This window comes from Macaca thibetana, chromosome 3 (assembly GCF_024542745.1).
Source record: "Macaca thibetana thibetana isolate TM-01 chromosome 3, ASM2454274v1, whole genome shotgun sequence".
Lineage (NCBI taxonomy): Eukaryota > Metazoa > Chordata > Mammalia > Primates > Cercopithecidae > Macaca > Macaca thibetana.
In genome coordinates this window covers 5,458,544-5,481,962 of record NC_065580.1, presented here as the reverse complement: position 1 = coordinate 5,481,962, position 23,419 = coordinate 5,458,544, and the positions used below count along the sequence as shown (strand labels likewise).

Genomic DNA, 23,419 nt, shown 5'->3' with positions numbered 1-23,419 from the left:
TGAGCTCGAAAGTGACCTCTTAATTCTTTTTTACAAACGGAGTTTTTTTGTGAATGTAAATAATGGAAAAGCTTTCCAAACCCCTCCCAGACTCTCGTTCCCGCCATGCCCCTCCCCTCGGGCTCTGGCACGCGCTTACACACACACACACACAGCCTGATGTGTCTATCAGCTCTCAATCTGGTTTTTGAAGTGGTCTGGGTGGGTCTGCATATGTATTTGACCAACCTCTGCGCGCACTCTTGAGAGCGCGCATCCATGTGTGGTCCAGGGAGGAAACCGCGGCTGTGAATGAATGATTGATGGGAACAGCGCCCAGGGGTAGCAAGTGGAGAAGGGAACCCAGGTCGCGGTCACTGGTCAACCCGCCTCTTGGGGTGAAGGTTAGGGAAATGGGTGCTGGTACTTGGCCCTGGCCAATGCTGGGGTTCCAGGGCTAGGGACAGCCCTCAGCGCCAGGCTGGGCTGTAGGAGGTCTTTGGGGTCAGATCCCTGCAGGCAGACAAGAGGGAGCCAAAGAAACAAAGCCGCCGAGGGACGCGGCTGGGGCGGACGCCCGGAGGGAAGTGGAGCCCGGGAAGCCAGGTGTGCGGCGGGGAGAGCGGCCGTGCCACCCGCGCTGGGAGCCGGGCGCTGCCATTGAAGGCAAGGTCCTCTGCGCCCTGGAACTGCCGCGGCGGCGGATGCAGAGGCCAATCCGGAGTGCAACCATGGAGATGCGACGTGTGTCCCATAGTAACCTGTTACAACATTATTTATAAGCTGCCATCCCCAGCCTACCCCCACTTCCCCTCCGCTCCCTCGCCAGACTTGCCGGCGACGTGCACAGCAGCGTCTGGCCCTTCCCGGCCTCTCCCTTCTCTCGCGGGCGCAGCCGATCAATAGTTAACACCCGGCTGCGGGCGGCGGCTCCACCCGCGGCAATCACCGTAGTGCTTGTTTGTGGAAGCAGAGCGTGAGTGCGCCGCGCGCGCACCCAGTCCAGCTCGGAGTGGGCGTCTACCCGAGGAGGGGTGTCTGGGGAGGGGCTGCCCTCGTTACCCAAACAGTTTGGGCTCGCTTAACCTTGATGCAGCTCCTGGCTTCCCAGTCCAGCTCAGTTCAGACAGAACACCCGGCGCGCGCGCGCGCGCACACCGACACACACAGACACACACACACACGCCGCCCCTGGCGTCGCCGCCCGCCCGGGTCTCCGCCCTTAGGGACCAGAGCGGCGACCGCTGCACCCCGCATGCCTGCTGGAGGAGCCCCTGGAGCCGGGACCGAGCCGCCGGCGTCCCCGAGTGCGCCCCCAGTGCGTGCCGCCGCGCTGTTGCTCGCAGTGTGCTGGCGCTGAGCTCGGTGGACACGCGCGCAGTCGAAGCTGCCTCTCGCCCTAGCTAGCTGGGCTCTCAGCCTCTTCCTCCCTCCCTGGCTCCTGGCTTTTTGTTTAAAGCAACACCCACCCTCCATCCAGGCTTTTTTTCTTTCTTTCTTTCTTGGTAGCGGTCGAAAAGAGTTGATTGCTATTGGGATCCGCTGGGTAAAGAGACGGGTAGGGTGAGCGGGAGGTGAGAAAACTGAAGACCTGGAAGATTTTTTTTTTCTTCAAAAACCCGTTTCCGTCCAGTCTTCGGCCAGTCCAATCTACTTTAATCCTCACCAGGACAATGGATTAAGTTTCTCTTCCCTGGACCAGAAGTCGGGTTCGGACTGGGGCAAAATGAAGGAAAAGGCCATGATCAAGACCGCTAAGATGCAGGGGAACGTGATGGTGAGTGCCGCGGGCAGGTTGCGCGCTGGGTCCGGGGGACCCGCCGTGAGGAGCGATGCTGGGGGAGGACTGTCCTTCTGAGTCCCGAACCTCCCTGGAAGGACAGCGACCCCATGCCCGCGCGCGGCGGCGCTTCCGCCACTTCCCACCTGAGCCCACCCAGCGGCGCCGGGATACGGAGGAGCAGGCATTTCTTTGCAAATTGCAACTTTGCGGCTCCGCGGCCCCTCTCCTTCGGGCATGTGGCTTTGTGTTTTGGGCGCGAGATTGAGCGTGGGAGGGGAGGAAGGGGCTGCGGGGAGCCCTCGTTGGCCGCGGGTCGGTCCGAGCCCCAAGCAGACCCCCAGGGCTCTTCTGGGGAAACGCGGGGAGAGGTGGTCACTTCGGCCAGGGAAGGGCCACTGGGCCCTGGCGCCCGCGCCGGCCTCGGGGCTGTGAGTCCCCGGAGCTCGAGACCTGTTGGGTTTGCGGAGTCTTCGGTTCTCTCGGGGCAGGCGCCGGTCGCTCCGCTCCGCTCTGCTCCAGCCGCCGCCGCCAGGCGGGACCCTGCTCCCCCGGTTGGGGACGCTGACTCCCCCAAAAGCTTGACTGTGCGGGAGGAGGTCGGGGCACTTCGCCCCCCGGGAGGGCCGCGCGCCTGGAAACGCGGCTGGTCCGAGGAAGGCTCAGGGCTGCTGGCCAGGGGGCAGCTCTGCAAGGATAACTTTCTAACCGGAGGACCCGGCGATCCGCCTCCCCAGCGAGCCCACCCGCCTTGCCGCTCCCCGCTGACCCGCGCGGCCTGGGCGCGCCTGCTCTCGGGGTCACGTTAGCCCGGGGCACGGGGCCGAGGGGTCAGGGCGCTGGAGTCTCTGGCGAGGACCAGAGGGTTGCCATCTTGTTCTGTTGAAATTGTTTGTGTGACTGCGCGTGTTTATTTTAACCCATTAGGTCACGGTTTGAGAAGAATCCTGCAAAGGTCCCTTATTTTAAGTTCCTGGCTGGCACTTTTTTTTTTTTTTTTTGGTGAGGGACAAACAAGGAGATGGGGATTGCCTTGCTACTTTTGAAGGTTCTGCAGATTTGCAGATGCTACTTTTGAGGGTTCCGTAAGAATTGCAGAAATTCTTTCAGGGGCAAGGTCCAGAGTTGTTTACAAAAGTGGGTTGGGTCCAAGTGATGGGGGGTGGGAAGGCACCTTTGGGAGAACCCAGGTGGTGGTGCATTTTGAGATCCTGCTTTAACACAGGCAATAAGTGAAAATTTTACATTAATTGAACAAATACCCAGCTGACTTAACCACACCCACGGCAGACACCTGTTGCCTGGCAGAGAGGAGCGCCGTGGGTTCAGAACTTGACTCTAGACGGAGGTGTGAGCCTCTCGGTTCAAGACACCTCCCCGGAAAGTAATCAACACCTCGCCGGAAAGTAATAGCCGCAAAGAGGGGCTTACTCTTCAGGACCCCTCCCCACTCCCGATATGACAAGGCCCCATCTAGGGGCCGGTCTCAGTCCTCGGTTGGTGGGTTCTCTGACTGACCTAATAGCTTGTTTATGAAAATGCATCTGTTTCCCTCATTTTTCCCACTCTTTTTAGCCATTGTGTTGTTCAGCATAATTTCTTGCATAAATAGGATAGAAACGTATACGGAGTAATGCTTTTTAATTAAATGCCCACGCACATCCATCATTCCTAACTTATGTGATGCCATCATGTGCTAGGGAAATCTGTACATTTAGGGCTGAGGCTGAAGTTAAGGATTGAGGTTAATTATACTGATAAGGCAACATTATTGACTCATTACATCAATCTACTGCCAAATAAGTTTCTACTCATAACTTACATAGCATGGCATGAAAGAGCTAAATCTTCATATTACATCTTTATTAGAAACCTTATGTTCTTTGCCCTCCCCCTAACCCCTCTCTGCATTTTACTTCAGAAAATAAAGAATGAAATGATTGCTAGTTACATTTCTCACTTCTGTTCTGAATAAGGGTATTCCGTGTGATACTCACTGCATCCCTTTCCCTGTGTCTAATGTTAACAAGTGTAATTGGAGCAAGGTGAACTGAACCTGGAGAATTCTACAGCAACCCATATTTTCAGTTATCTGTTGGCCCAAGAAAACAATGAGATGCACACTTACTCAAACTTTAAATGTTCTTATCAACTCTTAAGCTGATAATTATGGCTCCACAGCTGCTGTGTAACTTATTTGAATTTTCATGTTCCAAGGAAATCCCTGTGGCTTCAGTTGAGTGATCATTTAGGACTTACCCATCCCTAATCTCTCAAGTTGCTTTGGAAGACTCTTGCTAATCACAGCCTCTCTTGGTTTAGATGACTGGCAAATTCTTTGCACTCACAACTTGATTGAAATTCAGGTGATATTTTACATTCAAGATGAGGACTGAATGATTTACTCCTATTACTGACAGCTGAGTTGCCACACATCTGATAGCTACAAAAAGTGGCAGAATGTTTTATACTTTGCAGTAACACTGAATCCACATACACACAGAGACCAGATCTCATTTCAGGGGACTCAAAGATCTCTGAGCTGTCTGGACTCGCATTTGAGGTTTGATATCTTAAAAAGAGAAAGACAGACACTTGGCACTGCCCAAATGGTCATGGAAATGTCAAATCCAGTTCCAGCCATGCCTGTAAATTATTTTATAATCCAGCCCCTGCTCGCTGATATCCACACTGTGTGATTGTTCTGGACCTGCAGCCTGTTGTTTCACTAGGAGTCCTACAAGAACGGTGACAATAGCCTCCCGGCTCGTCTTTGACATGCCACGTTGCTTAGTTGAAAGTATGTTCTTATAAAATCTTTAAAAAATGTTTTATTCCTCGCACATTGCTTTAGGAATTTATTTCTGAGTACAGCTAGAGGATCAGGAGAAGGCAGATGCACCGGCATACTATCTGATCTTGTTTTGTTTTAGTAAATGGGTAACAGAAATACCACAGGTGGAATCAGTTTAGAACTTTTTTTTCTTTTTCTTTCTGAGACAGAGTATCACTCTGTCACCCAGGCTGGAGTGCAGTGCAGTAGCGCAATCTCAGCTCACTGGAACCTCCCCCTCCCGGGTTCTAGCAATTCTTCTGCCTCAGCCTCCCGAGTAGCTGGGGACTACAGGTGTGTACTACCATGCCTGGCTTTTTTTTTTCCCCCCTCTGAGACAAAGTTTCGCTCTGTCGCCCAGGCTAGAGTGCGGTGGGACAATCTCAGCTTACTGCAGCCTCTGCCTCCTGGGTTCAAGTAATTCTCCTGCCTCAGCCTCCCGAGTAGCTGGGATTATAGGTGTGCCACCCCGTCTGGCTAATTTTTGTATTTTTAGTAGAGACTGGGTTTCTCTATGTTGGTCAGGCTGGTCTTGAACTTCTGACCTCAGGTGATCCACCTGCCTTGGCCTCCCAAAGTGCTGGGATTACAGGCTTGAGCCACTGCACCTGGCCTAATTTTCGTATTTTTAATGGAGATGGGGTTTCATCATGTTGGCCAGTCTGGTCTTGAACCACTGACCTCAAGTGATCCACCTGCCTTGGCCTCCCAAAGTGCTGGGATTACAGATGTGAACCATCATGGCTGGCCAGTTTAGAACTTCTATTTTAATTCTTGAGAAGAGTCTATTTCATAAACTTCTAATATTGTGAGAATTCACAGACTAACCATGCCATATTCAATCTGTAATTTGATATACTAAGAAATATTTTTTACTTGCTCAGAACAAAAATTCTCTTTTAAAAAATAGCTGTTATTGTTTCCATAAAATCTACATTTGAGAGTTCCAAGGGAGGCTGATGTGCACTTTCTTTTCAACCTAATCTTCCTTTATTGCTATTTGGTTGACATCCTACTTGTTTAGCGGAGGTATATACTCTTGCAATAGGTTCTGAGGTTAATGGGAAATGTTATCATAAGTGTGTTGCTTCGTGCTGAATTCCCCTACTCTGTCCATATGAGCTTTCTTCCGACATTGAGTTGCTTAATGAAGATGGGTGAAGATTAAAGACTAAACATCTTGGGGACTGTCCTGTGACCCTTGGCGTCTCCCCCTTCCTTCGTGTGTGCGTTGGCGGCTCCACCAGTATGTGGTGGGTAAGTGAGGCCTGGGCAGGCCCTTGTTGACTAGAGCAGTATCAGAGGAGGTTCAGACATAGGACACAAAGCATCTGAGGTCTGAAAGCCATGTTGATACTGAGAATCCCACTGTTGATTGCTGTTGGTTTTGAATGAAAGCGGCAGTCTTGAGTTCCCTGTATAGGGAAAGCTGGAGTTTAGGCCTTTGCTCACTGGTTGATAGATCTATGGTATGGTGAGCCTAGGATCTTTTCAGAACTATTATCTTCTCTTTTCTATGTTGGATAAAACATCTGAATGTGAACTTTCCACAGTAAGAGTTCTCTTTCAGGCATTTGAGCATTTTGCTGATTTGGTTAAATAAAGCAGTGATTATGCTCTACTTATAATTAGCACAGGTGAGCAGAAGCTCGTTGAGGTTTTTAGGCAAGTCATGAGGGCTCGTGTGGGACACAAAGCTTCTATTATTATTATTTTTTCTTCTGAGATGGAGTCTTGCTGTGTCTCCCAGGCTGGAATGCAGTGGCACAGTTTCAGCTCACTGCAGCCTCTGCCTCCCAGGTTCAAGCAATTCTCTTACCTCAGCCTCCCAAGTAGCTAGGATTACAGGCATGTGCTATCACACCCAGCTAATTTTTGTATTTTTAATGGAGATGGGGTTTCGCCATGTTGGTTAGGCTGGTCTCAAACTCCTGACCTCAGGTGATCTGCCTGCCTCTGCCCCACAAAGTGCTGTAAGCCGCCTTGCCCGGCCAAAGCTTCTATTATTGAAGCCTGTTGGGAACAGCATTTTTAGGAGTGTAGCCTTTAGCAATGCATTATTTTTCCTCTGTCTGAGGGTAATTGGCATCAGATTGGTCACTTGGTAACAAAATGCTTGGTGCTGGTTCTAAACAGGAGCATTGTAGCATAGATTTTGCAGGAATTTGCCCTCTCAAAATGGATTCCAAAAATTCTAAGGTCACAGTTTTCTGAGAGTTGTCACCATGTGTCCCAGTGGTGTGATAGTTAGGTTGGTATTTCTCCACTTGCTAGTTGTTCAACATCCCCTCATAAAATCATCACCCTTATAACTAGACTTCTCTTGAAATATTGATTAATCCCATCTTTGCAGGAAACAGTGGCTAGGCATGGGTCCATTTCATAATCCTCCTTGCGGGATTTATAGGACTGGGAACACTTTAAACATGTTCATGGCCCATTAAAAAATGCAGATTTCCAGAAAGAAGACCCCAAAGCCAGAGGTGATCAGCACAGGATGTTTTATAAACTTTCTTCAATAAAACTGTAGTAAAGAGGGCTGTCCTATTTTTTCACAGAGCTCTGTTTAGTTCTTTAGTTCATATATCCACTGGGTCTGAGTTTTTGGACATATAAATGTACTAAATTGACTATTTCCTGTTGCATAGCCATCATCTCCTTTTCTGTAACCTGTCCTGGTCAGTAATCACAATACTGCTAACTTGATCATCATTTGGACTTTGAACCCTCTGTGCTATTATCAAGAGGTGTGGTGCATATTGAAATATGAACATCTATTATTCATACATCCCCATGGACAAGGGCTTTGCACAGGAAGCATTCAAGTGGATGAATTTGTTAAATGAATGGATATTTGCTTCTTGCTTAGGACTGCTTAGCATAGGCTGTGCATTTGTGAGAAAGGCTCATGGTTTTAGTTGAACGTTTATTTTAAGAACTCCTTCAAGTTCTAATACATCAGGTAACAGGAGAGAGAATTCCCTGCATAGAGTATTTTCCACTTCCAGCTACAAATGGAGACTTATGCTCAGTTGAGGGTGTAAACAGCTAATGCATCAATCTTCTTTATGTGAGGAGGCATAGAAGTCAAATAAAATATAGAGAGGAATCTCTCAACTTAAAATGTTTTACTTGGGAGCAAGAATTGCAATCTGAGGCATACACAGTCCAGTTGTCTTCAGTATGTCTGAGGAACAAAGAGAAGATTGTGAGTTTTATTAGGAAAGGAAATGTTAGCTATTATTTTGAAAGAAAACTCATTGGCCCCGGAGAAGGTTTTGGAAGCTGGCAAGCTCTGATTGGTGAGTTGACTGTGGTAGGTAAAACTAGTCTTAGAGTCACTGCAGGTTGTTTCAGCAGCTACTAGGTAAAACTGGTCTTAGAGCTACAGCAGTCTGTTTCAGCAGCTGGGCTTGTGGGAAATTTAATTCTTGGAGCAGGTGCTATGTGTCTCCAGTGCTTTCTCCCTGGCCCCTCAACTCAGACGTTGAGTTGCTTAATGAAGATGGAGTAAAGACTAAAGACTAAACGTCTTGGGGACTGCCCTGTGACCCTTGAAATCCAAGGACCACAGGATTTTATTGGGTATGACAAGAATGACCCAATTTGTACAATCAGCTTTTGCAGAGGTAAACACATTTAGTCCAGATCATTTTTTAATTTTCTGTTTATTAAACTAAAATAAATTCAGCAACACAGAAGAATTCCATGACCTCTTTTGGTTATGGGAGCAATGTTATTTGATAGCAAGACCACATTTTAGAACTCAAGAGCACGCCCCAGATCTACTAGGTCCCTTGAACATACTAAGCTAAGAACAGGCAGGCAGAACCGACCAGAATCCCCCCTTTACCATTGTGGCTTCCTGTGATGATGGGAGAAAGGGTTCCATTCAGGAAGTAGAATTGTCAAAAACCCATCTTGGACAGTGGCTCTTGGCAATGGCTGAACAGTAAAATCAGCTGGGATGTTTTGAAAAACCCAGTCATCTGTGGGTGTTGGGGAGCTGGGAATGTTTGGTTAAGGGTAGAGTTTCTCAACGTTGCCCGGAGCCACTGGTTCCTCCTGCCCCCACCTCTTCCCCAGTACCCACCCCCGGACTAGGGACACCCAGGGGATTCTGATTCCATTGTTTCAAGATGCAGTCTGTGCACGAATACATTTAATAGTGCTTCTGTTGTGCAGCCGAGATTCAGAACCAGTGGATCAGAGGCAAATTTTTAAAATAAATATTGCCATCAATGCCTAAGGAAATAATTATAACATTTATAAGGAAGCTTCTTGGAAAATGTACAGTCAAGTCTGGTTCCATGGGTTGTGGAGGCTGCCAAATATGTGGAAAGATGAGCGGAGAACACAGAATAAGAAGAAAGATGAAGTGAAATATGCATGAGAGAGAAAAGTAAATAGTCACCAGGGAAAAGCTAAGGAAACATGCTGTGTTTTTAATTTAAGTTTTCTAACCTCAGTGATAGACTGAATTTGGGGAAAAACAAGAATCTTTAAAGAAATTCAATTGTCCTCCTTTCCTTTTTCTTCATGCCCAGAAAAGATTAATCTTTTTGGCTGCAAGGTACTCTATTATGTGTCTGAGGTTCCCCCCAAAATTTATTACAAACCCAGCGGGGCAAGTAGAAACAAGGAGGGTGATAGAAGAAAGTTGAAGGCTGCCCTCAACCAGCAGGAGAAGTTCTGGGATTTGCAGTGGCCTTCAACTCCCTCTCCCAGTTAAGGGTAGCCTCTTTACTGGCTCCTCAATATTGATCTTAGGACATGCTTTAGAAGTCACCTTCCATGCCAGAACAAATATTTTGTTGGCATCATATTTTCTTCTGCATTCACTTATGTGGCATCTCTCAGCTCACCAGTCTTGTCTCAGCAAGCATGCCACTGTATAAGGGGAAAACAGATAGATGGCATCAATGTATAGTCCAATAACCACAAAATCTAGAGCATTCATGCAGTAGCCTTGATGAACCAGGAAGACTGTATGTGTGTGTATGTGGCACACCGTATACACGCATGTGCATGCGCGCACATACACACACACACACACACAATGTTCATACATCTCAGATGTAAAATACTGGCACCATTGTCCAGCATAGCTGAAGATCTGTTGGATAAGAGCTCCTGTGGGTGCAATCACTTTGACTGCTTGGCTTTCGTGGATATTAAAAAAATAACCACACTGTAATAAAACAGGAGTGCCAAGGATGTTCTGGTTTCCAGTGTGGTGCTACTCATCTGTGAAAATAAAAGGGAATTGCTGGCTAGCCAGACTGGCCACAAGGCCTGTTTGGCAAGGCACCAGCTGGATGGGATGGGACTGCACCGGGTCTCACTACGAGAAGTCTAAGGCTGATTACATTTTCTTCACTGATATTGGTATTTGAAAAGTGGGATTTTCTTCTCTTTCATTTTCCCTCTCCTACTGGACTAATGCCCCTATTAAGTCACACATAATTTTATTTTAAATAACTCTCATTTTATGGTTTTGGTCCCATATAAACAACTTGTAATAAAACCTCCACTAACAGAAATTCAACTACGAACTTGAGCGAGCTGGACTAACAGTATCATACATTTCATTACATTAATCTAAAAAATGGTACTTCTAGGGTATGTTCTAACTTCATTATACATTCAGCTTAATATTCTATACCTTCTTGTTCTATATTTTTGGGAAGTGAAAATTAATAATTTTCAAGCCTAAAGGCCATTTTTTTTCATTCTTACAAAAATTATTTTGATTGTGGACTATGTTTTCTTTGATAAGGCAAAAATGAATTAACACATTAAAAATTTATCTTTAACAGGCTGGGCACAGTGGCTCATACCTGTAATCTCAGCGCTTTGGAGGCTGAAGTGGGAGGATCACTTGAGGGCAGGAATTTGATACCAGCCTGTGCAACATAGTGAGACTCCCATCTCTACAAAAAATTTTAACAAATAATTATCCAGGAGTTGATATTATGTTATGTGGCTGCCATCCTAGCTACTTAGGAGGCTGAGGCAGGAGGGTCATTTCAGCCCATGAGATTGAGGCTGCCGTGGGCCAAGATTGTGCCACTGCACTTCAACCTGGGCGGCAAAGCAAGGCCCCGTCTCTTGAAAAAGTAATACATAAATAAATATACTTATTTATAACAGAAAATCAAAGATTATCTTGTTAAATGGTAGTTTTCCAGAAAATTGCATTTATCAGACCAAATCATTTCTTGAGCAAACTTTTTACAAGAGGGTTCTGTTTTGCTATTTTTCTTCCCATGACTCTGTAAATTGTGCACCTATTTTTTAAGATCTCCATCCTTTCATTTCAAACCTAATCATATTGATAACTCACAGTTGTAGAGAACCTATACAGCTACCAAAATAATTTTGTCTGTGCTATGTTATTATGTTAGAACAACCCATTGTGTTGGAAAGACCGATATTAGTTCTTTTTTATGGTTGAAAGAGCTAAGATTTTGAGAGAGTATATAGTGAGGCTGGTTCTTTGAGGAGGAGCTCAGGTGCTGATCCATTTCCAGCCCAGGTTCTTTGCACACAGCAATGTATTCTTTCAGAAATTCTCTTCTTTCCGATTGCAACTGGACAGAAACATAGAGCCTGGAAGATGGGAGAGAAAAATAAGAGATCATGTGGAACAGTATGTCTTCTGCTCTATCCTCATAGGATTTCTAGCCTCTCCGGGAGCACATCCAAGGACTGGAAACTCGTACCATTGTTGACAAGTTCTATTTGTTAAAATGGTGCTTCTTATGTTCGGAAGATACATACCTCCATTGAACTTTCACCTACAGTTTTAGCCTGAAGCCTTTTAACAAAAATTGTCTTATCCCTACGTCACATGACAACCTTTCAAGTAAGTTCCAACAGTTGCCATGTGGCCCCTTCATAGTGTCTTTTCCAGGGAAAATGTCTCTATTTTTTTCAACTTATATATGAAAGTTTGATCAGAGTAACTGTGAATTTAACAACAAGACACCTGATTTTTCATTCAATCATTGCCATTGTTTTCTGTTTCTTAGCTTCCACAAATTTCTTCCTATTTATTGTTGTTGATTTGAGAACCTTCACACTGTTTTCCACAGTGGCTGAACTAATTTAATTCCCACCAACAGTGCACAAGTGTTCCCCTTGCTCCACCTCCTCACCAATAAATGCTACTTTCTTTGAGCCATTAGTGAACTGATAGAAAACAGCAGTCTGGAGCGAAAAAAGTAGATTGTCTCCAAAAACTATGTGGGTAAGGAGCAATGAAAGAAAGATAATACCAAGGCAGATACCTGGAGGATGTGAAGCCAAGAGCATCAGAGGAGAGACTGAACCATCAAGAGGTTGGTTAGTGGGTACAAATGTGCAGTTAGAGAGAAGGAATAAATTCTTATGTTCAATAGCACAGTAAGGTGGCTGCAATTACTAATAATTTATTATATATTTCAAAATAGCTAAAAGAATCTGGGTGCAGTGGCTCACACCTGTAATCTCAGCACTTTGGGAGGCCGAGATGGGAGAATTACTGGAGTCTAGGAGTTTAAGACCAGCCTGGGCAACACAATAAGACCCCATCTCTAAAAAACATTAAAAAGAAGATATGCCAGGCTTGGTGGCATATGCCTGTAGTACCAGCTACTTGGGAGGCTTAGGTGCAAGGATTGCTTGAGGCCAGGAGTTCAAGGCTAAAGTGAGCTGTGATGGTGCCACAGCACTCCAGCCTGGGTGACAGAGTAAGACTTTGTCTGTAAAAAAAATAATAATAATAATTAGAAGAGAAGATTTGAAATGTTCCCAAACGCAAAGAAATGGTCAGTGAGGTGATGAATATCCTAAGTAAACATACATCAAAATGTCACATGTACCTCATAAATATGTATAATTATTATGTATCAACAAGAAAATGAGAATGCGAATGTTGAAGCAGGCGGAAAGATATTCATGTAGAACCTTTGGGAAATGTTAGTCACTGGACATGGGAGGAAGAAAAATGGCCCTCTTCAGTTGCAGTGTCAGAGGCCTTCCACAATAAGCAGTGTAGTTGGCAAACAGGGGCTATGAGAAACACTCACATGATGAAAACCAGCCTAATTTCTATGGAAACTCAGGTCTCACCTGACTTACCACTATCTAAGTTTGCATAGTCACCTCTAAAAGTGTGAGCATATTTTCTGCGCTTTGCTGGTTTGTATACAACTTTTATTCAGATATCTTTCACTTTAATAAGTAGTTCCTTGCATTCTGAATAGTTGGCGCTCTCTCTCTCTCTCTCTCTCTCTCTCTCTCTCCTCTCTCTCTCTCTCTCTCTCTCTCTCTCCTCTCTCTCTCTCCCCTCCTTTTTCTCCTCTTATTTATCCTCCTCCTCTTCTTCCTTCTCTTCCTCTTCCTCCTTTGCCTCCTCCTCCTTCTCCTTCTCTGATTACCTTAAGCCAAATGTATATTCTTACCCGAGTTTGTGAAATGCCTACCTTTGTCTTTACATTGGGAAACTTAAGGAAGCTGAGCCCAGCTCCCAGGACAGTTTGATGACCTCTAATCATACATCCAGCCATAACTCAGGCTGAAGGAAATCATTCATTGGTACTAAAGAGAGCTGAGGAGATAACTGACAGAGGAATGCAATGGATCTTTTCTCTCATCCACCTTTTGTCATTTGTTTGATTTTTTTTCCTGCAATATGTTTTCTTCTGGTCAACTTGGCCAGAATGGTGGTAAATGCTGTTTTTGTATGTGGACTTACTTGAAAAACTGATCTATCTTAGTCGTGGACTTTGAATATCATTAAATTTCTCCAAGGACCTTGCCAATAGCTGCTTGCAAAACACAACAGTTTAATTTGATCTCTCACTGCTGCTTAGCTTCTGAGAAACATGTTGTGCTCGAAGTGCTCAAGCATTAATTAAAATCGAGGGCACTGAAATTATCAGCACCCACTGACTCCATGTGAGTGTGTAGGTGAGTGTGAATGTGTGTGCATAGGCAGGTGCACGTGTGTACTCACGTGTGTATTAATGCTTAGGAAGCTGAACTTTGCATCTTTCTCATTAAGAGTTGAAGGCTATTATCTAACCATGAAAACAAAACCTGTGACATAATTAACTTGATGTTAATTCTCAGTTTGATTTCTGAAGATAAACCAGAGTCATTTCTACTCTGAAAAATATATTCATATATTTCAGAGAGTGTTCCCAGCGTGATGTAACACTAGACCTGCATTATCAGCATCAGCTGGAAGTTTTAGAAGAACAAAATCTTGGGCCCACTCAGACCTACTGAATCCGAAGCTCATAGGGTGGTCGATTCTGATCTGCATTAAAATTCAGTTCTAAATGTATCTATTTGCAAACTCTCTGTGGTGAAGTGCCAGTGGTTTCATTTTTGTGTTTAAAATTTCCATCCCATCGTGGCTCAGTACTTTCTCCCATCTTTCTGTTTTTTTGTTTTTTTGTTTTTTTTCTGAGCCCTCCAAACTTTTTCAACCTCTGCCCTAAATCTGCTCTCACATTTTCCGGTATCTTTATAGCAATGCCCAGCTCCTTGGTACTAACTTTCTTAGTCTGTATGTGTTGCTATGAAGACGTACCTGAGGCTGGGTCATCTTTTTTACTTTGCTCACGGTTCTGCAAGGTGTACAAGAAGCACAGGCACCAGCATCAGATCCTGGTGAAGTCCTTAAGTTGTTTCCACTCGTGGCAGAAGGTGGAGGGGAGCCAGTGTGTAGAAATCACATGGCCAGAGACGGAGCAAGACAGAAAGGAAGGAGGTACCAAGTTCTTTTTAACAACCAGTTACCCAGGGAATGAATAAACGGATAACTGACTCATTTCCTTGAGGACGACACCAAGCCATTCATGAGGCATCTGCCTCCATGACCCAAATGCCCCTCATTAGACTCCACCACCACCTCCAACCTTGGGGGTCAAATTTCAACATGAGGTTTGGGGGGGATAAACATCCAAACTATAGCAGCCCCCAAGAGCTGAAGATGCCATGTCTTATTTTTTATCTTCAGCCTTATCCATAGCACGCTTTATGGTAGCAAAGAGGTCTACAAGCGGTGGCCCCAAAATAGTTTTACTTTCTTACTGTAACCTTTCCATTTTAAATTTGATTCACTATAGAGTGTTTGCATGGGTAGAATTAGGGTCAAAGAGAAATCTTTCATTTTAGAGTTTTGTTAGGAAGAATTGGGTATTTTCATACTTTTCTTTAAAGTTTATTTTTGGCTATGATTACTTACAATGGTTCATTTTTTATAGACATCTAGGAAATGTTAATTACTGCAGATAAAATTCCCAATTCAAAAGCCAAACACAAAGGCTTTTCTTCTTCTTCTTCTTCTTCAATATATATAATAAAGGAGATAATGCTAAAATGCTCTTATGCAAATTTTAAAATTCCCTAGTACATTAACAATGCTAATGACAGTTAATGCATTCCTGAAGCTTCTGTGTGATCCAAAATATTCAAAGCGCTTAGAAACGTTTTAGGACCACCCTGCAAATATATGGGGAGTAGAATTTTGTTCGTGGAAATTAGTTCCTTGAAAATAGATTCAGTGCCAAATTTAAGAGATGAAGAAGAGCTGAAAAGTCAGTGTAGTGCAGTACAGTCATCTGCAGATAAAGGTCGAAACCCTCTTCTCCCAGACCACCATAATGGGTAGGTACAGAATCTCAGAGAGTCACTGCAGTTTGGTTGGAAGAGGAAATTGCCCTTCATAAAGCAACGCAGAGGAAGGTAAGGAGAAAGTGGAATTAGATTGATGGGCCAACTAATGATCATGAAGAAACTTCCTCTTGCTGACGGTGACGTCAGCTTCTACCAGGACTAACTTCAGTGAGCACAGGAGTGGCATTGCTGTTCAGTAGGGTTATGCCCTCAGGTGGAATGACAGAAGACAGACCCTCGTTGTTCCTTTGCTAACCTAGGGAATTCTGCAAAGCAGAAATACGAAGAGCGAAGATGCTGACTCTTTACAGACAGCTTTATTTAGGTGAATTCAGGTTGTGACATGGTCTTGTCACAAGTGCTTCTTATTCCAGAAGTTTTCTGACTGCTTCATCATGCATTTAGTTCCTTCTTTCTTCCTTGAGCTCTTTAATATTAAATGCAAATGAGGGGAGGCATGTTCAACTTACACTAAGGTTTAGTGGAAGCAAGAATGCCCTTTGTGCACCTACTGGAAATTCCCTTGTGGAATATTTATAGTAAAGCCTATTGGGAAAATATAATTGAAAACAAAATCTTCTCCCAACCTAGAAATCTCCACAAAGGTAGTGGAGAAAGAGAACACTTTTATTATTTGAATAAGCATTAAACCAGAATGGTGATGCACATCACAGACAATATGCTAAAATATTACAAAGACAGAATTCTCTTATATAGCCAGGCAGACGCAACCCATTAAATACATGTTTTCAAGATAAACAGTAGCTCACCCTTAAGTAAGAGGATTTGACAGCATCATTTGTCAAACATAGTTCATCCTAACTTTACTAGCTGCTTACTGGCTTTATTTAGAGGGGGGAAAAGCCTCTCATATCTTCATGATAGAAGGTAGTTTTGCATATTAGAGCAAAGTGTCCACCAATGTTAGGCTCCAGAAACTGGGAGACAGGGGTTCTGTCTCCCTTGATGTTTGCATTTTAAAAAGATGGTTCCAGATCTTTGGGAACACGATCCCCGGGTCATAAAGCTGACAAAGCCCTCCCTATTTAGTCTTCACAAGGATGCACTTCCAAGAGATGAAAAAGTGCTTACAGGCCGGGCGCGGTGCCTCACACCTGTAATCCCAGCACTTTGGCAGGCTGAGGCGGGTGGGTCACCTGAGGTCAGGAGTTCAAGACCAGCCTGGCCAACATGGTGAAACCCCGTCTCTACTAAAAATACAAAAAATTAGCCAGGTATGGTGACAGGTGCTTTTAATCTCAGCTATTTTTGAGGCTGAGGCAGGAGAATCGCTTGAATCCGGGAGGTGGAGGTTGCAGTGAGCCAAGCATGTGCCATTGCACTCCAGCTTGGGCAACAAGAGTGAAACCCCTTCAAAAAAAAAAAAAAAAGAAAGAAAGAAAAAGAAAAGGTGCTTATAATTACAAGTTTTCTAAGGTAAAGCTCTAATAAAAAGAAGAAGAAAAAACTTTCCTCCTGATTTTCAACAGGAGGAAGTGTCTTATTTCTAGTTTGTATTAGTCCTTACAAGCCAGAGCATTCAAATGAGTAACCTCTACAATAGCCAGCAAAGCTACAGACACCCAGCAAGAGGGACTGGAGCCTGTCCCAGGCTTGCAGATGCTGAGTGCTTGAGATGTTGACACAATTTAGCCAAAATTGAGGATCAGGAGACTGCCAAGGACACTAGTGCTTGATGGAACCATTCCCTCTTCCAAGAATTTAAGAGCAAGAAAAAAACTCAGCCATATACTTGGAGCAGTGGCTTTCATATTCAGGACTAGGAGCATTTGGGTTCTGCAGGATGTGGGATGGAGGCTAAGGGGTGATTGGAGCAGCCATGGGGGTGATCAAGCCTGAAAAGCCTGCTACTCAGAAACCTTTCTTCCAATAGTCGTTGTCTATTCACTGCTTAGCAAAGAGATCAGCACTTTGCCTGCTGCATCTCACAAAGCCCCCCAACAACCCTGGATGGAGGTACTAACATCTTTACTTTTCAAATGAGGCTTAAAGAAGTTAAATGAGAAAACTGCCCAGATTCACCTAGGTAGTAGGTAGAAAATCAGTATCCCACTCAGATGTGTGTCACTGTGTCATCTTAAGAGAAGAGATTAAGCATTGGCCTTGCTAGACAACAAGGATACTCTTCAACATATAAAACATCTTATTCAATAAAATATTCTTAATGCCCTATTGACTGAGGTCACATTGAAAGCATTTGGAAGCTCATCCAATGTTTCCATTCTCTGGTCTCTGCTTGTGACTTTGCTTTTTAGTTTCTCTTCTGTGCTGGAAGTGCTGGAAAGCACTTCATCTTTTGTCTTTTCAGTTGTTGAATTTAGGTTCCGTGATTAAGAGTTGTGTTGCTATTGTGTTCAGTACTTTATTCTCTTTCTGTATCCCAGGAAGTCAGCAACTGGGCCCCATCTCCTACAGAAGCAGGGAGATGACTGTGGGTTGAGGGGCCCTTGGGGGTTTTCTAAAACTGTCAATCATCCTATGTGTGACAAGCAGTTTCCTGTGTCTCTGTTACCTATGCAAAGGAGCGGGTGGTAAAATATTTTGCTAACTAGCGATCTAAGATGAGGTTTTTTTATTTTTGTTTTGAGATGGAGTCTCACTCTGTTGCCCAAGCTGTAGGGCAATGGCATGATCTTGACTCACTGCAGCTTCTGCTGCCCAAGCTCAAGCAGTTCTCCTGCCTCAGCCTCCCAAGTAGCTGGGATTACAGGCACGGTCCACTATGCCTAGCTAATTTTTGTATTGTTAGTCAAGATGGGGTTTCACTGTGTTGGTCAGGCTGGTCTCGAACTCCTGAGCTCAAGTGATATGCCCACCTCAGCCTCCCAAAATGCTGGGATTACAGGCGTGACCCACTGCACCTGGCCAGTTATTCTTTGATTCTCCTCCATCATCTTTCAATTTCTTACAGTTGGGGCATTTTCCCTGTTCTCAGCATCCTCATCAGTGTGGACCAGGACAATGGGAGAGGGTGAACCTGAATTCCTCCAGCTCTAATGACTTTATTAGAAGGCTTGAGGGGGAGGGCAAAAAGAGTATAGTGGTAACAGTGAGCACTTTGAATCTCACTTACCCTAATCATTTCTTGAATGATTGAAGGAGTAATGGGACCCTCCTTACTTCTTACTTCTAAATTCTCACTATTGATTGAGCATCTCATATGCAGGCACTGAGATACCTCAGTGAATAAAATATAGTCCTCCCCTTCCTTCTGGTGTCTTCCATTCTAGTGGCAGAAATAGACAGTGATTACACAGCTAATAATTTAATTACGAGTCTAATGCATTCTGCAAAAACATTGTAGGGGCCAAGGGAAAGCTCCTTTGTCTTCTGAAGGTTCACTGAAAATCAGCTGATGAAAGACAGGTGAACAGGAGAAAAGGCTTACAAATTTGTTTTATCACAGTTTTACACATGCGCTTTCAGAATGAAGACCCAAAGATAGGAGTCTGTCCATTTTTATGCTTAGGTTCAACAAACTATGGACAGCTGTGCGGAAATAGGATTGGGCACCAAGGGTCTGATCTGATGCCAGTACGCTGAGTGGGAAAACCCAGTGAGATCTGACCATCTAGATTCTTCTTGGCTGCTCTGCAAAATTCCTTCCTTCTGGGCATGGGGAAGCACCTTTTCTGCAATGGGGGTCTTATGACCCACAGTTGAACAAGGTAGATCAGGTAATTTCGTTATGGTCAGTTTTTACACAGAAAGGTGGGGGAAAGTTGGAGTAGTAGTTTTAGGTTTTATGGCTGGCTCTTGGGAGCAGAGGATCTGGTTCCTATGACTATGTTGGGGAAGAGGGTCCTAGTTTCTCTGGGCAGCCTCGGGAGAAAATGAGGGGCCAGAAACAGAAGGGCAGGAAGGGGAGTGGGGAGAAATGTTTGCTTCTGAGGTCTTCATTTTGGGTTATCATTTTCAGGGCCCCAGCAAAAGCAGATTGAGATGATTATTATTATATTAACATAAGCATTGTGGTTTAGGTTTGGATGTTTCTACAAGGTGTTTAGAAGCAAATGACTCTGTGAAAGATAGAATGGATGAGAGAGATGATTCTCTCAAATTGTTAATCCAAGGCAGAATAAAAAAAAATCATGATTAAAGATATTTCTTAAAGGGGATAAAATTAGTATGTATTGGCAATTTGCTACCACAGTGAGGTGTTTAAAAAAAGAAAAAAAAAATAAACGAAATGTAAAATGAAACTTGGGTATCTATAACTTGCGAAGGCTGAGGAATAGAAGATACTTCACTAAGAAAAGGCAGAGGACTCCCTTGACTAGGTGTAAGGATGTGCTCTTGAGATGCTGGGGACAAGGAAGTCCGTGGAAGCAATGGGGAGAACCAACACATGAGCAGCATCCGCTTTGAAAAGTGGAGACTGAATTGCGATTTGATCCTGGGAGCAAACACCAAAGAACTTAGAGCTAATAATAGCAAAGCCGTAGGAAGAACAGCAACAGAGAAGCTTGGGTGGAAGGACTTCTAATACATAAAAGTTGGAACAAAATAAACCAAGGAGACAAACAGAAGTGTTACACAGGTATTTTTCCTTATAAGTGAAATATATTTTAAGAGCACTAAAGGGCCTTTGAACTCAGCTTTTATGAAGAAATCTGTTTCAAGGTAGAAGAGATATGTTGTAGGTTTCTGTTACATTAATAGCAAAGACCACTAGCTAAGACAAAGTTAGTACTTAAGAGCTAAGCATTCTTTTTTCTTTTAATTATTTTATTCTTATGGATTTAGGGGTACAAGGGCAGTTGTGTTATGTGGATATAGTGTGTAGTGGTGAAGGCTGGGCTTCTCGTGTGCTCATCATCCATAGAGTGTACATTGTACCCACTGCATAGTATGTTATACCCCACACCCCTCCCACCCTCCAACCTTTGGAGTCTACAGTGTCGATGATTGCCCTCTATATGTTGCTATATATCCATTGTTTAACTCCCAATTATAAGTGAGGACGTGTGGCTTTTAACTTTTTAATTTCTGAGTTAGGGTCTCACTCTGTCTCCCAGGCTGGGGTGCAGTTGCATGATCTTGGCTCGCTGTAGCCTCGGCCTCCCAGGCTCAGGTGATCCTCTCACCTCAGCCTCCTGAGTAGCTGGGACCACAGGCACATCTTACCATGTCTGGTTAATTTTTGTAATTTTTGTAGAGTCAGGGTTTCTCTGTGTTGCCCAGGCTGGTCTCAAACTCCCAGACTCAAGCAACGCACTCGCTTCTGGCTTCTAGCATGCTAGGATTACAGGCATGAGCCATTGCTCCCAACCCCAGTTTTTAATTTTTTTTTCTAGCAATTTCACTAAGGATAATGTCCTCCATTTCTGCCCCTCTTGCTGGAAAAGACACGTTTTCATTCTTTCATATGGTTGAGTAGTATTGCATCGTGTATATGTACCACATTTTAAAACTCCAGTCATCCATTAATGGACACTTAGGTTGCTTCTGTGACTTTACTGTTGTGAATAGTGCTGCAATAAACATATGAGTCAGGTGTCTTTTTGATAAAATAATTTATTTTCCTTCGGATAGATGCCCGTAGCATTATTGGTAGATCAAAGTGTAGTTCCGTTTTTAGTTCTTTGAGAAATTTCCATACTGTTTCCCATAGAGGTTGTATTAATTTACATTTCTACCAATAGTATATAACCATTCCCTTTTTTTTTGCATCCTTGCCAACATCTGTTGTTTTTTGACTTTCAAATAATAGCTTTCTGAGTGCTGTAAGATGGTATCTCATTGTGGCTTTGATTTGCACTTCTCTGATGATGAGTGATGAAGAGCATTTTTTCCTATGTTTGTTGGCCAAGAGCTAAGCATTCTGATGGTTTTGTGTTGATCAAATCACAGCTGGATTGTTCAGTTTGGGATGCCAAATACAAAGAGGGATAGACAAACTGGCCTTCATCCAGAAGAGAGGAATCAGGATCACAAAAGATTAGAAGTTGTATTGGGAAAGGGAATTTGGATAAATGATGTTGTCTAATCTAGGTGTGATAGCTAATTTCACGTGTCCACTTGGCTGGGCTGCAGTGCCCAGCTATGTGGTGAGACATCATTCTGGATATTTCTGTGAGTGTGTTTTGGATGAGATGAACACTTAAATCAGTGGACTTTGAGTAACGCAGACTACCTTCCCTGGTGCAGTGGGCCTTGTCCCATCAGTTGGAGGTCTAAATAGAGTGAGAGACTGACCTCCCAGGAGTAACGGGGAATTCTGCAGCAAATGGCCTCAGGGCTTGAACTGCAGCACTGGCTTTTCCCTGGGTTTGCAGCCTGCTGGTCTGTCCAGATTTTGGACTTGCCAGCTCTTATAATCTCATGAACGAATTCCTTAGTATAAATCTTTCTATATGTGTGTGTCCATCCCATTCATTCTGTTTCTCCTGAGAACGCCGACTGATACACTAGGAAAGCAGAGACCTGGGATGGAAGCATGGTAAGTGTTTTTAGGTATCTGGAGGGCTTTTAAGGAAATAGACACAGATTTTTTTTCTATGAACTTGAGAGACCAGATTCCTGGATTGAAATTTAGAGGCTGGAAGTTTTTTGCTTAATTGAAAGAAGACAACAAGAATTGATACATTGATCCTGTTCTTTTTTAGCTGAATGTGAGACGCAAAATTCACAACATTGAGTTCTTTATAGCTTCAGTGTATCACCACACGTGCAAGGTATTGTAGAATGGATTCAATGTGCCTGTTGGGAATTAGAATTATAAAGAATTTTGGAAGTTTTTAGTCTGTCATTGTTTCTGGTAATGCATGCTGTGAAGGGCTAAGAAACATTTGTTCATTCTACAGAGGATGAAACAACAGACTTGGTCAAAAAAGTGTAGTTATGGTCCTTTTAAATGGAAAAATTCAGACCACAGCTGGATAGGAATGAAATCTTGAAAACAGTGACAGATTCAGTGTCTGGTTATTTTAATACTACTCACTCGTAGACATGGATAGAAAAATGCAGATAGTAGAGTACCAAAAAATACCTATTGGAAGTACAAAAAGAATGGTAATTAAATGATTTCTACAGGCAAACAATACAGAGCTTATTACAGAGAGACGTCATTTTATGTAGCTCTTTTACTGAAAATGTGGCATGTATTTTTCTGTATTAATTCAATATATTTCAAATGAACTAAAAACCTGCCGTCTTCAAGGATTTCATTATAAGATTCCTTATGAACACTATCATAAAATGAACAGTTAACTCATTCAATTTTTGTGAATGAAAATATGAATGGTCACATATTGAATTTACTTATTATTATTATTTTTTTTTACTTTTTTGAGACAGAGTCTTGCTCTGTCGCTCAGGCAGGAGTCAGTGGCGCGATCTCGGCTCACTGCAACCTCCGCCTCCCAGAGTCAAGCAATTCTCATGCCTCAGCCTCATGAGTACCTGAGACTACAGGCACATGCCACCATGCCTGGCTAATTTTTGTATTTTTAGCAGAGGCGGGGTTTCACTATATTGGCCAGGCTGGTCTCGAACTCCTGACCTCATAATCCACCCATCTCGGCCTCCCAAAGTGCTGGGATTACAGGCATGAGCCACCGTGCCTGGCCCTGAATTTACTTTAAGAGGGTTATACATGTGTTGGTAAACAGCATCAAGAAATACATTCCTTCTATGTTATGGGTGCTTTAATTCTTTATGTTTGTCCCCAGAAGATTTACTTGTAGATCTCAGATGATCTTGGGTCTTGAGTGGGTGTGCTGAGGTTCTACCTCTGGGCAGGAAGATAGGTGTGAAGCAGCCTCTAACAGCTGGTGCAGAACATTGCCCCCAGGTTAGCACCAGTGTAGCACAGTTCAGCAGAGCAGGGGCCGGGCATTGTTGCAGAGCAGGGCCACGCCCCTCCGTTCCGGGGCACTTGGAGCAGTTGGTGTTCCTGCTCCTGGGTTGCTTTTATTGGGGGACAAACATGCTTTTACATTTTTCTATCTCAAAAAAAACTTAAAAACTCACAAGACAACTTCCCTGATGTGCCCTGTACCCCTCCAGCTACCAGTCTTTCCCTTGAATAACCTGGTGGTAAAATGCCACTATTTTTAACTCCTCATTTCCTCTTAAAAATCTCCCATCAGACTTTGGTTCTTACCACCGCATGGAATAATTACCTGTCCACA

The 23,419-nt window shown here is 43.9% G+C and overlaps 1 protein-coding gene and 1 long non-coding RNA gene across 3 annotated transcripts in view; both read left to right on the top strand.

Moving 5' to 3' along the window:
- The window catches only part of DPP6 (dipeptidyl peptidase like 6), a 1,147,427-nt gene that overhangs the window by 124,053 nt on the left and 999,955 nt on the right, over positions 1–23,419 (top strand). The window contains exon 1 of one of the 2 annotated variants that reach the window (XM_050785807.1): positions 977–1,756. The exons of the other annotated variant lie outside the window; for it this stretch is intronic. Coding sequence (XP_050641764.1) covers positions 1,706–1,756 — 51 coding nt within the window. The 5' untranslated portion in view covers positions 977–1,705. Of the gene's footprint in view, positions 1–976; positions 1,757–23,419 lie in introns of those variants that run through there. 2 annotated transcript variants of the gene reach the window in all.
- The window catches only part of LOC126951656 (uncharacterized), a 133,200-nt gene continuing 112,350 nt past the window's right edge, over positions 2,570–23,419 (top strand). Inside the window, exon 1 of the long non-coding RNA XR_007724581.1 lies at positions 2,570–11,935. This is a non-coding gene — a long non-coding RNA (uncharacterized LOC126951656). The remainder of the gene's footprint in view (positions 11,936–23,419) is intronic.